The sequence below is a fragment of the Myripristis murdjan genome, chromosome 7, assembly GCF_902150065.1.
Source record: "Myripristis murdjan chromosome 7, fMyrMur1.1, whole genome shotgun sequence".
Classification (NCBI taxonomy): Eukaryota; Metazoa; Chordata; class Actinopteri; order Holocentriformes; family Holocentridae; genus Myripristis; species Myripristis murdjan.
The window spans coordinates 16,707,093-16,724,977 of NC_043986.1; the positions used below are offsets into that span (position 1 = coordinate 16,707,093).

The 17,885-nt window shown below is 40.2% G+C and overlaps 1 protein-coding gene across 2 annotated transcripts in view; it reads left to right on the forward strand.

Annotated features, from left to right (window-relative positions):
• Positions 1–13,264: 13,264 nt before the first annotated feature.
• The window catches only part of LOC115362351 (deoxynucleoside triphosphate triphosphohydrolase SAMHD1-like), a 39,194-nt gene continuing 34,573 nt past the window's right edge, over positions 13,265–17,885 (forward strand). The window contains exons 1-4 of one of the 2 annotated variants that reach the window (XM_030056243.1): positions 13,265–13,337; positions 14,129–14,289; positions 14,659–14,774; positions 14,972–15,027. In XM_030056243.1, coding sequence (XP_029912103.1) covers positions 13,314–13,337; positions 14,129–14,289; positions 14,659–14,774; positions 14,972–15,027 — 357 coding nt within the window. In that variant the 5' untranslated portion in view covers positions 13,265–13,313. The remainder of the gene's footprint in view (positions 13,338–14,128; positions 14,290–14,658; positions 14,775–14,971; positions 15,028–17,885) is intronic. The other variant, XM_030056242.1, reaches the window with a different exon arrangement.

Sequence of the window (17,885 nt, forward strand, 5' to 3'; positions counted from 1 at the left end):
GACCTGTTTGTACACTGGCTTTCGATGACTTTTAAACACAAAAGCTCATAATAAAAATCAGCTCCTAAAGCAGGGATGTGTTTTTAGCTACAGTAATTTGTTAATATCACGAAAAGCAGGATGGACATATAGAAGGTGGGGGACTTTTTCTGGGTAATACAGCTTTGTTTTTATTTTTGCACAGAGGATGTGCTGGGATTTTCAACACAGAAAATGTGTGCAATTTTCATTCACATAGGACGCGGTTTGGGCGGCGCGCAGCGCTGGGTACAGCGCTGGGTGCCGCGCAGACTGGCGCAGAGTGGGCGCTGAGTACGCCGCTGAGTAGGGCGCACGCATGCGCGTTGTGTACGTATTTGGCGATGGTTGCTATGCGACCGATACAGACGCTGAGAAGTAGTTTTCCATTCCGGCACACTTTTCTCTGGCGGACAGTACAGCAGCTTCGGATACACCATGTACCTGTCACCAAGTCAAAGTTCAGCTCTGGCAGCAGTTCTTCTGAGGAGGACGAGGTGGAGGAGGAGACGAGCAGCAGCAAGAAGAGTTACCTGTTGTGTGTGTGACTTCACATGGGATTTTATAATAAATATATGACTATACTGCATTGTCTTTTCAAGAGTAGTGCATATCGCATGATGTCAATCATCTAGATTTCTAAATACATACACCTCCTGTCCGTTTAGAAAATAATTTGCTTCAGTTTACAACAGTATTGGTGTTTAATTGCAGAAAAAAGAAAAAAAAATCGGCTATTGTGGAAAGGAAAAACATCATATCACTGACAATTTTTAAACACACCTGGTACTCCTAAACTGTGGGATATTTCTCTCCATGCCTAGGCTTTTTTTTTTTTTTTTTTTTTTTTTACAATATCATGGTATGCCTGCAGTCTATTGTCCCACAGCTCTGGACGCAGAGAGACAGCCACGATTCCACTATTCTCTCCTATTGGGTGCGCCGAGGTGACGTCACAGGGTGCAGCGCCCAAGTTGAAATTTTCCAACTTGTGCGCAGCGCCCTGACCCGCGGCGGCGCGCTGTCCAGCGGCAGCGCCCTGATCCGCGGCAGCGCCCTGACCCGCGGTACCGCGCTGTCCAGCGGCAGCGCTCTGCTCTGCGCTGCGCCCTCCTCGGCGCAGAGCAGAGCGCCGTGGCGCCCAGCGACCACATACACAATGAATGGCTACGCCGCCGAGGTCGGCGCTGAGCGCCCGCTATGTGAAAGCCCCTTTATTTTTTTATTCTTCTTCACAATTTAGCAACAGTTGAGTTTTTACAACCAAACTATATAAGTTTTTCTGCAATGTCTGTAAACATGCAACATATTGCTGACAGTGGCATTGTGACACATCTCTTGAATCAACGATAGGTGTAAAGTCATGGTTTCAGTAAAGTCAGCTGTGCTTTTGTTGCTATACCTGTCAAATGTTAATATTTCAGTGACTAATATATCAAAATCTAATGGTAGTTCCTGGTTGTTTTCAGCACAGCTGAACACTAGTGGTGGAACAGGCTGCTCTGCTTTTAAATGTCCTAATAAAGGGTAAGTGCCTTGCAAGGATCTCATCTCTCACTCAGGCATCCTTTCTATGCAGATATTAGATGTTACGCCCATGTTACACCCACAGTAAGTTAACCCTTCTTTGCATGTAAAGGTTTTTGTTTATTAATCACCAGGGCTTAGCACCACCAGGTGGGGCTGACAGTAAGAGAGAAACCAAAACCTGAAGTTCAGTAGTTTCTATTTTGTATCCAGTAAGGTTCAAATATAAATAGTTCAAATATACACAAATGAGCTGATAACTACTCTGTGTCTCATGACTTGAATATTGTCTGTTTTCCTTTTGTTTTTACAGTCTCTGATCAAATACATCAGTTATGAATACCTAGAATAAAAAGACAAATATCAAAAAATACAATAAGGGGACAACATTAGGGCACAAAGATAACATGTAGCAGCATACTACAAGGTGTGAGAACAAAACGGCAAGCTCACTGAGAAAAAGCACTTAAATCATTATGTACATTAGTGAAATAGCACAGAAAAACAGCTGGATGCAAGCAGTGTAAATAAATAACATTCAAATACATAGGCAAGTGATTCTGGCTTATTCATATATCATATATTCAATACAAACGGGTGCAAAGGTGTAGTCGAGTAAACAAGTACTCATCAAGCAGACCATGAACATTTATGAGATTTTTTTTTAATCAAAATTGTATATTTTATGTTTTGTAAGCCTATATATTAAGGACATATATGTACTTAAATGAAGCCTACACCACTGCACAATTATCCATCGTTGTTTCCAGTCTGGCTGACGTGTTTTTCTGCACTGCACTCGGACAGATTTGAGCCAAAGCAAAGAATCATCTACAAAAAAAAAAAAAAAAAAAAAAAAAAAATCAAGTGATCGTTCGGCTGGTCTCCTCACTTGTTCTCCAAAACCAAATGCAATGTCACGGCAGCCCTGTAGTGAACAACCGTGAACACAATGACAGTCATGACATCTGGCATGTTTACTGTTTTCTGTTGTGTATTGCACACAAATTGAGTGGACGCTTCCTTCTCAGTTGTGTGTAGTTTGCTGATTTTGGGGTGCAATGGAAACACAAACACATGGCACTCACCTTGACCCCAGAACCTTCTTCCAAGAGAAGAATCCAGGATCTTTGACCCTGGAACTTTTGGGTGGAAAAGGGTAATTGGGTAATTGATAGGCAACAGACAGGAAATATTGTGGGTTGAGACAAGGGGATGATATGTGATGCAGGCCCTTGGCTGGTTTCAAAGTGAGGAACTTCCACAGTATGAACCTTGGTGAAGTGAATAAATACATCAGGATATTAAAAATGTATATAGTAATTGTTTTTTGTTTTTTGTTTTTTTTGGTGACATTTCATCATGGCAGAAGAAGACAAGCGTTTTTCTACTTCTGTCATGTAAATTATATATAATGGGAGATTTTCCAATCATCAGCCTACAATACTTGCAATATTGCCCATTGTCACATTATTGTGAACATGAAAATGTAGCCAATGCCTGCAGTTTAGACATTTCTGAGTTTTCGCTGCACTAACTGTCAAGAGCTACTGTATCAGTGGCTAAAACAGCAGAAGCTCATGATAATGCCAGGTTGTTTTCGGGGGGGCTAAACACTAGTCATTGACCAGGCCACTTTTGCCTTGCTCAGACTGCCACCCCAGATCTTTTTTTTTTTTTTTTGTTTTTTCCCAGATTGTATCCGGATTGAACCACATGAAATGCAATTTTTGCTAATTGGCTCCAAACCACATTTGTAGGTGGTTTGCAAATGTGATTCCAACTGGACTTCTATAGATTTGTTTCCAATTGGACTTCTACAGATTCGTTTCAGTGCAGATGATCTACTCTAGTCACTCAAATCAGATTTCTTTGACACTAAAAAAAACTGTCTGCTGGCACTTTGAAGGGAGGCTGCTGTAGATCTCATTTTACATTTGCCTGCAATCTTAACAAGGCCTAAGTCTATCCACTGACTGCAGCTCCATCCAACTTTATTGCACACTAATAATGGAATATCACTTTCCCCGTAACAAGTTGGCCACAGTTTCACACACTGACCATACACTTTCCAGCCATCCGAGGTTTTGATGTACTCTTGTTAATTCACTGATGCAGCGTGGCGCACCTTGCAGGACGGCTTGTAACCTAGCGTGAGAGGAAACCAGGACACATTCAGAGGGACGATCATGCCCACATTGCCAACCATGCATGTACAGGCTTTTGTTTATTAATTGCTGGGTGTGGATATAAATGCTTAGATACCAACTCTTTTAAGACACACACAAAAATTTAATTTCACTTTGTCTCTCTGCATCTTGCACATGACTCTTTCAGTGTAAATCATACTGCGCTCATTAAATACACCACATGCACAGACCGAAAGGGAAGTTTTGTTGAATAAATTCAGTGCTTATTCATCTTATATAAAGCTTTTGATATTAGGTTACCACTGCCAATAATATCATAAAAAATAAATGCATGAATGAATCTGATTGATGTATTTTTGTCAGTGCTTTTCTCAACTTCCTAATTCAATCATGCCTGCATATGCTACTTACTGTCTGTTTCAAGCAGCCACTACTTTTGGCTTTGGCACATGACTTTAAACAAAGCAAAGATGGAAAACAATACTGGGTGGGTTAATGTGCAAAGAAAACTAATTAGCTAATAACACAGTAATTAAACACCCATTAATCTGTCTTAAGTTCCAGTTTACATCACTGTCAAATGACTTTATAAAAGGAATAAATTGAATGAACACACCTTTGCTTTAACACACACACACACACACACACACACACATATATGTTCACACACCATCTCAACATATTCCACATACTGAACAGTTGCTCTTTGTTAACAACATCAAAGCACATAAAAAATGGATCCATTGTTCTGCTGTTCCTCTGTTGTTGCAATACATTGTTGTTTGCAACCATAGTTTCCCTTGTAAAAATTATTTCCAATGGACACACACTTTTTTTTTTTTTTTTAAATACATTTAACCTAGCACAGGGCTGTGTGAACACTCACCAAACCAAATGGAAAACGCAATACAGTAACAATTTCAAGCCTGAATTGGACAAAGAAAACTGGTGTGAAAGCGCCCTACGTTATAAAAACAGTAACATTAACATCAGCTCACATCACTTATCACAACACTCAGAGCTACCCTTTCCTGCTACCCTTCCCTTTGTTGCTGTAGCCGTCAAGTGCTAATTACTGATGTGGTATGAGGTACCTTGTGAGACGGCTTGGGCCAGCTTGGTATGAAAGGCAGCCAGAACTTCCCATCCCTCACGCAGGCATCCTTTCTGTGCAGACAGCTGGTGTTGGTCACAAGTTTATTAAATGCCATCTTTGCACGTCAAGGCTTTTGTTTATTCATTGATGGGTATGGATTAAACAATACACACAAACAAACTTATAAATTCTCTTTGTCATTTCATAGCCAGGACACGGACCTTCCTGTCGAACAAGTTTATTAGGTCTATCACAAAACATGTCAAATGAAAAACAAGGCGTACATGTTTCTGAGATTCTACATTGCACCACATGCACAGGCCTAAGTGGGTGTTCCAGAGATAAAATTGTCGAAACAACATTCACCACATTCACCTTAAAACGAATTCTCATTTTAAGATGAATATGGTTGTTTCTTTGCCTAAAACTTTAATAATACATGAGTTGGATCTTCAACAATTTTGAAATACATATCCTATTTTATTTGACGGGGAAAACTTGAAGTTGAAAAACTTTTTCTCATCGCAGCTGTATTAGGTGTCTGCAGGTGGTATACATGCGGAAAGAAATTCATTTATGCAATAAAACAAATATGGACTTGTGTGAAAACTTGTATCTTGAGATGTGGAATCTGAGAAAGCAATAGAGGTAGAGATGCTGCCTGCGCCTCTACAGTGAGCAGTTGCTCTTATTTGTTAACAACATCAAAGCACATAAAAAAAAAATTGGATCCATTATTCTGCTGTTCCTCTGTTGTTGCAATACATTGTTGCTTGCAACCGGGGTTTCCCTTGTAAGAATTCTTCCCAATGGACACACACCTTTTTTTAAATTTTTGAATAAATTTTGTTCCTAGCACAGGGTTGTGTGAACACTCGCCGGACCAAATGCAAAATGCAACACAGTAACAACTTCAAGCCTGAATCAGACAAAGAAAACTGTTTGGTGTGAAAGCGCCCTACGTTATAAAAACAGTAACATTAACATCAGCTCACATCACTTATCACAACACTTGGAGCTACCCTTTCCTGCCTACAGCTAAAAATGTTATGAGGATAAAATACTTAGCAATGAATTAAATGACAAAACAACGTTTCACAAGGCTGGCTTCAAGTTACAGTTAGGCAGACAGCTAGTAAACATATTAGCTATGATGGTTACTATGCCATTTAGTTGCTCACTCACATTTCAGTTGTCTCAAGTTGCCAACTTAGCAAACATGGCAAACCCCATCTGTGTACCGAGTAAAATTTAGATGTACGTCCCTCTAGAAATGGGCACTGCGCAGAAATGATAAGGGCTGGGTGTTGAGTTGGCATCAAATGAAGCAGTCCTTTGCTGGCCCATAAAATAAAGCCTTGTTTTATGGGGCATCCCGGAATTACACAACCACAATGATGTGCTGTTGCCTTTACTTGCCTATTTTAGCCACTGGTAACTATTTAAGCTTGTCGCTATTCAGCCAGCCTATAGTGTAACAATAGTCAGTGGTAATTGTGGAGGTCCACTGTGCGTAAGGGCTGGTCAAGGTGTCGGGCAAAGCCATGCATCCAGTCATTTTTACGTGCAATTACAGATGAAAAATAGTCCTGTGTGAAAACACACAGATACATGCCAGTATTCTAGCCATTATAGGTTTTGTGAAATACATAGGTAACCCACATTTTCAATACTCCTAAATTTCAGTGAGCTCAGCATCTATGAAGAAAAAATATATATCCAGGAAAATCAAGCTCATATGTCTCCTATCTTCCCAGTGCATTAATAAATACGTATGCTTTTTAGGTTCTGTTGTGGTCCCTCTATGTAATGCAGAGTCCTTGTGTTGTGCTCTGGTAGAAGCAATGCTTCCATATGGGTGCTCATGGAAAGACAAGTGGCAATCCTGATGGTTGTGCCTGGGGGGGTTACACGTCATCATGTGGGTTTGGTTGTTAAGTTGCAGTTGGGTCCACAAGGCCATATCTGTGGATCGCCATGAGCTTTGGTGACGTCTGTCAATTTGGGTGACTCCATGACCTTCCCACTGGCACCATCAGCAGGTCCAATGGGGCACCAGCATTAGAAATAACATGCTTGTTTTGATTAAATTTCACAAGCAGACTGAGTGTAGTCTGTGGGATGACTGCCCAATAAGGCCAATAGGTCCGTTTCAACTAACAACTAGACCAGCTGTTACACTTAAGGATAAGGCAATACAGTTTCATCTATCACAGTGATCTCCAGGTTAGATTAAGCATTCGTTGCTGGAGAGGGAGGTCATACTACACGTTTAGCCTCGACCACCAAACAAATGGCATCTCTGGCGTGAAGTCCTGGAAAATGCAGTCGCAATCGTGTTGAGCTTAATCAGACTTCCATATGTGCAGTACTGTTGGTAGTAATCAAATTACTGTGGACGTGGTATCGGTGCCATTGATCATGGTTGTTGTGTTTTTGTTGCTGTGCCCGTCAAGTGCTTATTATTGATGTGGTATGAGGTACTTTGTGAGACAGCTTGGGCCAGCTTGGTATGAAAGGCAGCCAGAACTTCCCATTCCTCACACAGGCATCCTTTCTGTGCAGACAGCTGGTGTTGGTCACAAGTTTATTAAATGCCATCTTTGCACGTCAAGGCTTTTGTTTATTCATTGATGGGTGTGGATTAAACAGTACACACAAACAAACTTATAAATTCTCTTTGTCTTATCATAGCCAGGACACGGACCTTCCTGTTGAACAAGTTTATTAGGTCTATCACAAAACATGTCAAATGATAAACAAGGCGTACATGTTTCTGAGATTCTACATTGCACCACATGCACAGGCCTAAGTGGGTGTTCCAGAGATAAAATTGTCGAAACAACATTCACCACATTCACCTTAAAACGAATTCTCATTTTAAGATGAATATGGTTGTTTCTTTGCCCTAAAAGTTTAATAATACATGAGTTGGATCTTCAACAATTTTGAAATACATATCCTATTTTATTTGACGGGAAAAACTTGAAGTTGAAAAACTTTTTCTCATCGCAGCTGTATTAGGTGTCTGCAGGTGGTATAGATGCGGAAAGAAATTCATTTATGCAATAAAACAAATATGGACTTGTGTGAAAACTTGTATCTTGAGATGTGGAATCTGAGAAAGCAATAGAGGTAGAGATGCTGCCTGCGCCTCTACAGTGAGCAGTTGCTCTTATTTGTTAACAACATCAAAGCACATAAAAAAAAAATTGGATCCATTGTTCTGCTGTTCCTCTGTTGTTGCAATACATTGTTGCTTGCAACCGGGGTTTCCCTTGTAAGAATTCTTTCCAATGGACACACACCTTTTTTTAAATTTTTGAATAAATTTTGTTCCACCTAGCACAGGGTTGTGTGAACACTCGCCGGACCAAATGCAAAATGCAACACAGTAACAACTTCAAGCCTGAATCAGACAAAGAAAACTGTTTGGTGTGAAAGCGCCCTACGTTATAAAAACAGTAACATTAACATCAGCTCACATCACTTATCACAACACTCGGAGCTACCCTTTCCTGCCTACAGCTAAAAATGTTATGAGGATAAAATACTTAGCAATGAATTAAATGACAAAACAACGTTTCACAAGGCTGGCTTCAAGTTACAGTTAGGCAGACAGCTAGTAAACATATTAGCTATGATGGTTACTATGCCATTTAGTTGCTCACTCACATTTCAGTTGTCTCAAGTTGCCAACTTAGCAAACATGGCAAACCCCATCTGTGTACCGAGTAAAATTTAGATGTACGTCCCTCTAGAAATGGGCACTGCGCAGAAATGATAAGGACTGGGTGTTGAGTTGGCATCAAATGAAGCAGTCCTTTGCTGGCCCATAAAATAAAGCCTTGTTTTATGGGGCATCCCGGAATTACACAACCACAATGATGTGCTGTTGCCTTTACTTGCCTATTTTAGCCACTGGTAACTATTTAAGCTTGTCGCTATTCAGCCAGCCTATAGTGTAACAATAGTCAGTGGTAATTGTGGAGGTCCACTGTGCGTAAGGGCTGGTCAAGGTGTCGGGCAAAGCCATGCATCCAGTCATTTTTACGTGCAATTACAGATGAAAAATAGTCCTGTGTGAAAACACACAGATACATGCCAGTATTCTAGCCATTATAGGTTTTGTGAAATACATAGGTAACCCACATTTTCAATACTCCTAAATTTCAGTGAGCTCAGCATCTATGAAGAAAAAATATATATCCAGGAAAATCAAGCTCATATGTCTCCTATCTTCCCAGTGCATTAATAAATACGTATGCTTTTTAGGTTCTGTTGTGGTCCCTCTATGTAATGCAGAGTCCTTGTGTTGTGCTCTGGTAGAAGCAATGCTTCCATATGGGTGCTCATGGAAAGACAAGTGGCAATCCTGATGGTTGTGCCTGGGGGGGTTACACGTCATCATGTGGGTTTGGTTGTTAAGTTGCAGTTGGGTCCACAAGGCCATATCTGTGGATCGCCATGAGCTTTGGTGACGTCTGTCAATTTGGGTGACTCCATGACCTTCCCACTGGCACCATCAGCAGGTCCAGTGGGGCACCAGCATTAGAAATAACATGCTTGTTTTGATTAAATTTCACAAGCAGACTGAGTGTAGTCTGTGGGATGACTGCCCAATAAGGCCAATAGGTCCGTTTCAACTAACAACTAGACCAGCTGTTACACTTAAGGATAAGGCAATACAGTTTCATCTATCACAGTGATCGCCAGGTTAGATTAAGCATTCGTTGCTGGAGAGGGAGGTCATACTACACGTTTAGCCTCGACCACCAAACAAATGGCATCTCTGGCATGAAGTCCTGGAAAATGCAGTCGCAATCATGTTGAGCTTAATCAGACTTCCATATGTGCAGTACTGTTGGTAGTAATCAAATTACTGTGGACGTGGTATCGGTGCCATTGATCATGGTTGTTGTGTTTTTGTTGCTGTGCCCGTCAAGTGCTAATTACTGATGTGGTGTGAGGTACTTTGTGAGATAGCTTGGGCCAGCTTGGTATGAAAGGCAGCCAGAACTTCCCATCCCTCACGCAGGCATCCTTTCTGTGCAGACAGCTGGTGTTGGTCACAAGTTTATTAAATGCCATCTTTGCACGTCAAGGCTTTTGTTTATTCATTGATGGGTGTGGATTAAACAGTACACACAAACAAACTTATAAATTCTCTTTGTCTTTTCATAGCCAGGACACAGACCTTCCTGTCGAACAAGTTTATTAGGACTATCACAAAACATGTCAAATGATAAACAAGGCGTACATGTTTCTGAGATTCTACATTGCACCACATGCACAGGCCTAAGTGGGTGTTCCAGAGATAAAATTGTCGAAACAACATTCACCACATTCACCTTAAAACAAATTCTCGTTTTAAGATGAATATGGTTGTTTCTTTGCCCTAAAAGTTTAATAATACATGAGTTGGATCTTCAACAATTTTGAAATACATATCCTATTTTATTTGACGGGAAAAACTTGAAGTTGAAAAACTTTTTCTCATCGCAGCTGTATTAGGTGTCTGCAGGTGGTATACATGCGGAAAGAAATTCATTTATGCAATAAAACAAATATGGACTTGTGTGAAAACTTTTATCTTGAGATGTGGAATCTGAGAAAGCAATAGAGGTAGAGATGCTGCCTGCGCCTCTACAGTGAGCAGTTGCTCTTATTTGTTAACAACATCAAAGCACATAAAAAAAAAATTGGATCCATTGTTCTGCTGTTCCTCTGTTGTTGCAATACATTGTTGCTTGCAACCGGGGTTTCCCTTGTAAGAATTCTTTCCAATGGACACACACCTTTTTTTTAATTTTTGAATAAATTTTGTTCCACCTAGCACAGGGTTGTGTGAACACTCGCCGGACCAAATGCAAAATGCAACACAGTAGCAACTTCAAGCCTGAATCAGACAAAGAAAACTGTTTGGTGTGAAAGCGCCCTACGTTATAAAAACAGTAACATTAACATCAGCTCACATCACTTATCACAACACTCGGAGCTACCCTTTCCTGCCTACAGCTAAAAATGTTATGAGGATAAAATACTTAGCAATGAATTAAATGACAAAACAACGTTTCACAAGGCTGGCTTCAAGTTACAGTTAGGCAGACAGCTAGTAAACATATTAGCTATGATGGTTACTATGCCATTTAGTTGCTCTCTCACATTTCAGTTGTCTCAAGTTGCCAACTTAGCAAACCTGGCAAACTCCATCTGTGTACCGAGTAAAATTTAGATGTACGTCCCTCTAGAAATGGGCACTGCGCAGAAATGATAAGGACTGGGTGTTGTTGGCATCAAATGAAGCAGTCCTTTGCTGGCCAATAAAATAAAGCCTTGTTTGATGGAGCAATTACACAACCACAATGATGTGCTGTTGCCTTTACTTGCCTATTTTAGGCACAGGTAACTATTTAAGCTTGTCGCTATTCAGCCAGCCTATAGTGTAACAATAGTCAGTAGTAATTGTAGAGGTCCACTGTGTGTAAGGGCTGGTCAAGGTGTCGGGCAAAGCCATGCATCCAGTCATTTTTACGTGCAATTACAGATGAAAAATAGTCCTGTGTGAAAACACACAGATACATGCCAATATTCTAGCCATTATAGGTTTTGTGAAATACATAGGTAACCCACATTTTCAATACTCCTAAATTTCAGTGAGCTCAGCATCTATGAAGAAAAAAAATATATCCAGGAAAATCAAGCTCATATGTCTCCTACCTTCCCAGTGCATTAATAAATACATATGCTTTTGAGGTTCTGTTGTGGTCCCTCTATGTAATGCAGAGTCCTTGTGTTGTGCTCTGGTAGAAGCAATGCTTCCATATGGGTGCTCATGGAAAGACAAGTGGCAATCCTGATGGTTGTGCCTGGGGGGGGTACACGTCATCATGTGGGTTTGGTTGTTAAGTTGCAGTTGGGTCCACAAGGCCATATCTGTGGATCGCCATGAGCTTTGGTGACGTCTGTCAATTTGGGTGACTCCATTACCTTCCCACTGGCACCATCAGCAGGTCCAGTGGGGCACCAGCATTAGAAATAACATGTTTGTTTTGATTAAATTTCACAAGCAGACTGAGTGTAGTCTGTGGGATGGCTGCCCAATAAGGCCAATAGGCCCATTTCAACTAACAACTAGACCAGCTGTTACACCTAAGGAAGGTAGTAATCAAATTACTGTGGACGTGGTATCGGTGCCATTGATCATGGTTGTTGTGTTTTTGTTGCTGTGCCCGTCAAGTGCTTATTATTGATGTGGTATGAGGTACTTTGTGAGACAGCTTGGGCCAGCTTGGTATGAAAGGCAGCCAGAACTTCCCATCCCTCACGCAGGCATCCTTTCTGTGCAGACAGCTGGTGTTGGTCACAAGTTTATTAAATGCCTTCTTTGCACGTCAAGGCTTTTGTTTATTCATTGATGGGTGTGGATTAAACAGTACACACAAACAAACTTATAAATTCTCTTTGTCTTTTCATAGCCAGGACACGGACCTTCCTGTCGAACAAGTTTATTAGGTCTATCACAAAAAATGTCAAATGAAAAACAAGGCGTACATGTTTCTGAGATTCTACATTGCAACACAACATTCACCACATTCACCTTAAAACAAATTCTCATTTTAAGATGAATATGTTTGTTTCTTTGCCTAAAACTTTAATAATACATGAGTTGGATCTTCAACAATTTTGAAATACATATCCTATTTTATTTGACATCATCAAATATCTAACAGTGACGATGCAAATAAGTTTACCTGTTCAGTACATTAATGACACGGCTAATACTCAAATAATAAAGTGTGCTGGAATCTACCTTCACTTTGGTTCTAGCAGCAGGGGGGAAAAAATAATAATTTTCAAGAGCAGAGCTTGTTACTCCAGTCACTGTCAAAAAGTATCTATAATTCTATAGTTTTTCATTAGGTATATTCTGCTCATTTTTTTGGATTCGGCATAACCACCAGATATTAAACATCAGACACTTAACTTTTTTTTGGTACATTTTTGGAATCACGTAGAAGTCAACAAGTAACATTTACTTTTCAAAAAAAAAAAAAAAAGTTTTTGTCATCGCAGCTGTATTAGATGTCTGCAGGTGATATAGATGCGGAATAAAATTCATTTATGCAATAAAAAAAATATGGACTTGTGTGAAAACTTGTATCTTGAGATGTGGAATATGAGACAGCAATAGAGGTAGAGATGCTGCCTGCACCTCTACAGGGATGCTTTGGTGCGTCAATAATCCTCCCAGGTGCTGTTGCCACAGTGAACAGGGCCCGCAGCCGATTGTGGGCCGCCTTCAAATACTTTTCTGCCTATATCAGTGATAGCCTACATACTTTTGATGCTGTAACGTGGCCTATCAAAATCCAGGATCAGAGGTAGTGATAGGGAATCGACCCGCCCATTTCTAGGAAAAATAAAACTCACAATCTCCTGGGTTCGTACTTTAAGTGCACATCTGCCCTGATCAGCTGTGAGGGCGCGACACCAAACAAACTCTCCTTTCTTCAATTGACATGGCCGGCCAACAGCCAATGAAGGTAACATGCACATTATAAGATCAAATTTTCAAGGCTGTGTAAATAAGAGAGGCTATTTTTGCTGGCTCCCTTCAGCAAAAGAAAATTGCTATATATTTTACTCTGATTGCTACACTGCACACATATTTTACATCACTATCGCTTTCCAAAAGGTGAAATACTTTCATTTGATTTTGTCATATGTACTTCATTTTCATTTTTCCTCATCTTCAGGTGATAAAACTACCTTCAAATTCTCTGTTGCTCTGACTAACATTTGTTGTTTGAGTGTGCGTTTCCAGTGGTGGTGTTTATCTTCTGGGTTTGATTTTAAAACTAAATGTCATGTGAATGCAAAACACCAAAATCCATTTGTCTGTCAATAAATTTCTCCCTTATGCTGGAATTGTTGGTGGGGCTTTGATCTCTGCAGACTTTCTCCCTTCTCCAGACACCTTTGTAGTGGGTGAAGTTGTGCCAGAAACCCCTATTTTCTTTATACCAGTCTTTGCAAAAATAAATAATTTAAAACTTCCAAAATGTATGTGAGGCCTTGGACAATGGTATTAGAAATGTAATTTACACATGAATGTTAGTAAATTTCCCAAAACATGCAAAACATTGGCATGTTATTTTTTAAGAACAAGATAGTAGAGTGGACACAGCCCTGGTCTTAGGACCGCAAGGCTACCCTTTCTCCCAAAAGATAGACACTGGTTAGAGTTAAACTCACACTCTCTTTGCTGAAAAATAATGGAGGAGATATGAATATTTCTATAATCACAGGTGTCCGTTGTTCTGTTTTCTCCCAGGTCTTTAATGATCCCATCCATGGGCACATGGAGATACACCCACTCCTTGTCAAATTCATTGACACTCCCCAGTTTCAAAGACTACGAAACATCAAGCAGCTGGGTGCAGCCTACTATGTCTACCCTGGAGCATCCCACAACCGTTTTGAACACTCCATTGGGTATGTTTGTGCATGCTTTCAGACTGATATGTATGTGGACCATATTGTGCAACTGTGCAATGTCCTGTCCAATAAAGTAATCTATCTATCTATCTAGATAGATAGATAGATAGATAGATAGATAGCTGGGGATAAATTATGCCACTAGTTAATTTTTAGTTCAGGAACTGTAAAACAGCACCCAGAGGGCATCATCTTAAACTGCATCTGGTTTTGGCATAGTTATGTCTTCGTAACTCCATCTGTCAAGAGCAGATATAGTTTTCCGTGTCTGATTTATCAAAAGCTTTTACGTTAGTTCCAGGCAGCAGGATGATCATAGGGGTTGGCTGTTCAACAGGTTTTTCTGTTGTGTATGTGTTGATGCAGAGTGGCGCACCTAGCAGGACAGTTTCTACAAGCTCTGAGAGACCGGCAGCCAGACCTTGACATCACTGATGAAGACATCCTTTGTGTGCAGATCGCTGGTCTCTGCCATGACCTTGGTGAGCTAATAAACACACACTGCCATTCTCACATTTAACATTTTTTGTCTGTTTGTCGCTGGATGTAGGCTATTTGTAAGTAAGAATGAAAGTGAAAGTGAAACTCTTGGTTCAATAGCTCGTATTTTATACAAACTCTGATGGAGGTATAAGCATGACTACACACAATCAAATCTTATGTATCCCTCTGTATTCAGGACATGGGCCTTTTTCTCATTTGTTCGATGGAAGATTCATTCCTGAAATTAGGAAGGTGAGAAACTATTCCCCCTTCTTTTTATTTCTTTGGTTATGTTTTATTTATTTCCATTTTGTTTGTCATGTCATTGAGAGTAACCCTAACTCAGAAATAAAAAAAAATATTAAAAAAAACATTAGCAGGTGACAACATTAACACCTTGTCCTAACACATTCCCACAATAATAATAATAAAAAAAAAAAATAACAGGGCGTTCCCCTTAAAATCAGTTAGGTTGTCGAGATGGGTCCAATGCGTTCTCATTCCCAAGTCATCAAATACAGATGTTTTGTCATGCTCCTTCTGCCTCTGATTCAGCCTGACAAGGCTGAGCCAAAGTGTTGAACCCAAAAGCACAACTCCAGACACAAGTTCCAATAAAAAGTCTTTTAATAATAAGTAGCAACTCAAATTCACTCTTACAGAGGACAATGCGAAAAAACCAAAAACACTCTTTCGAGGAATAATAACTAAGGATATCAAAAGTAGCAACTGAAAATTCAAGAGGAAAAGATCACAAACAAAAATCATTCTTACGAGGAATTACAAAGGAAAAAAAGATAAGGCAAGGCAAAGTAACAAATGAAAACAAACTTGGCAAAAGGCAAAATGCGAGACAAGGAACAAAGAAACAACCTGACAAGACTTGGCATGATTCACTTGGTATGACAACACAAGACGAACTGGCACAGGACAAAGGGAAACGCAGACTATATATACACACACAAGGTAATGGGGAACAGGTGGAAACAATCAGGGCGGGGAAGACAATCAGACCAAGGGAAATACACAAGGGGAAGGGCAAGTGACCTGAAACGAGAGGGGAGTAAGATTTCAAAATAAAATGGGAAGTCACGAGACAAGACACAACAACACTCAACATAATTTTCTAGACATGACACAGCCTCAGTATGAGACACACTGGGCATGCTCACTTTTGTCACATTAGTGTCACATGGTCAGGTTTAGGCACCAATACAGAAACAGCACACAGTCTCGGTCATGCGCTTTGTGTGTTAGGTGAAGGATCAAACTCAGGTGTCGTGCACTGAGGGCCCTGTGGCTTCTACAGCCGGTGTCTTTTGCACCAATATCACTGAAGGGTGCCTTTAGCGTCGGTATCAGACTCACAGAGGCATGACAAATCTTTGGTATTTGATGACCTGGGAATGAAAACAGGACGATAGGTTGCAAAGCGCAAAAATTAAAAAAAAACCTGTTAGATGGACCCTTATAGGAAAATCCAGCCTTGAATGTATTTTAATTGATCCACACAGAGTTTTTAAGATCTATAGCTTAAATCGATAAGGATGTATCATCAGTTTTTTTTGCCAACCTAGTTAGCACCTTAGGCACACCTGACCAGCTAGGGACAGCCCCCCTCTCCCTGCTGTCCTCAAGATTTCCTCAGTTTTTCCCTATTATTTTTGAGTTTTGGAGAGAGTTGTGTCTTATTCTCTCTGAGAATTTCATTCAGGGTGTTTCTCCGGGTTTGTTGTTGTTTAAGTGATGGTTCAGGTTCCTCCCTATTTTTGTAGTATTTGTTGCTAAAACAACATAAAACTGGTTCATTAACTCGCACCCTGTCATGAGAATGAGAGCCTCACCAGGACAGGTCTTTTCCAAAATTAATGGAGCGAATATAGACCAGAAAACAACATTTTGAGCACTGACCCAAAGTTGTTTTTAAGGATGGACAACAACATACATTTGTTTTGGATTTATCATCTGCACCCCTTCCAGCTCCCTGGCTTCCAAATTGGTGGAGTTAATTTTCTTTCCAAGAAATGCCACTGAATCCCATATTCAAAGTAGAGTACCATGTGACTTAGTGCTATTTGATCATATTTTAAGGAGTTTGTATCACCTATAATACCAGACTTAAATGACGTCTTTTGGAATAGGATTTCCACAACTTACTGTTCATATCTGGAAATAAAACATAATTATATATAAAAAACATAATTATTATATAAAAATGTATGCAAATTACTTATATGTTGCAACTAAACCTTTCCATATATAATTAGCAGCTGCTGTTTGTGCCTCATTTTTTGCAGTTCATGCTCACAGTCATTGTCTGAGCAGCTACACATTGTCACATAAGAATTTACTCTCAGATGGAAAGTGAGTCTGGCACAAGCCCAAGCTATCACAGTTTGCAGCAACATTTAATAGAGAGATCTTAGATTTCCATCATGGTCATAAAGTAATACTAGCCAACATATACGCCCCTAATACTGATGACACTGCATTCTTTGGGCTGCTTGAGTATAAACTCAATGACATGGGGGACCATCCGGTTTTAATGGGAGGTGATTTTAATCAAGTCATGGATAACATATTAGATCGTAGCACCCCTTCACAGCGTCAGTGCAGGTCGGCCTCTGTTATGCAGGAGATGTGCAGTGCTTCTGGCTTAGTGGATGTCTGGCGTTTATTTAATCCATCTGCAAGAGACTATACCTTTTACTCCCCACCTCATAATGCACTGTCCAGAATTGATTATTTTTTTGTTTCGAACTCTGCGATCTCCTCAGTGATGTCCAGCTCGATTGGTAGCATCCACCTCTCTGATCATGCCCCTGTGTTTCTCCATATGGTCCCTTTTTACAACACTGCCAGGTCTCCCAGGTGGAGGCTTAACTCTAGCCTCTTACTTGACCAAGACTTTAAGGAATCATTAAGGGCACAAATCTGTTTCTATAAAGAAACCAATCTGCCAACTGCTCCCTCTGCAGGTGTGGCTTGGGAGGCTTTTAAAGTATTTATTAGAGGTCATATAATACAACATGCCTCCTTTAAAAAGAAAGCAAGCATTTCTAAGCAAATTGATCTGGAAAGGGAGATCGCTATTGCTGAAGATGTTTTTA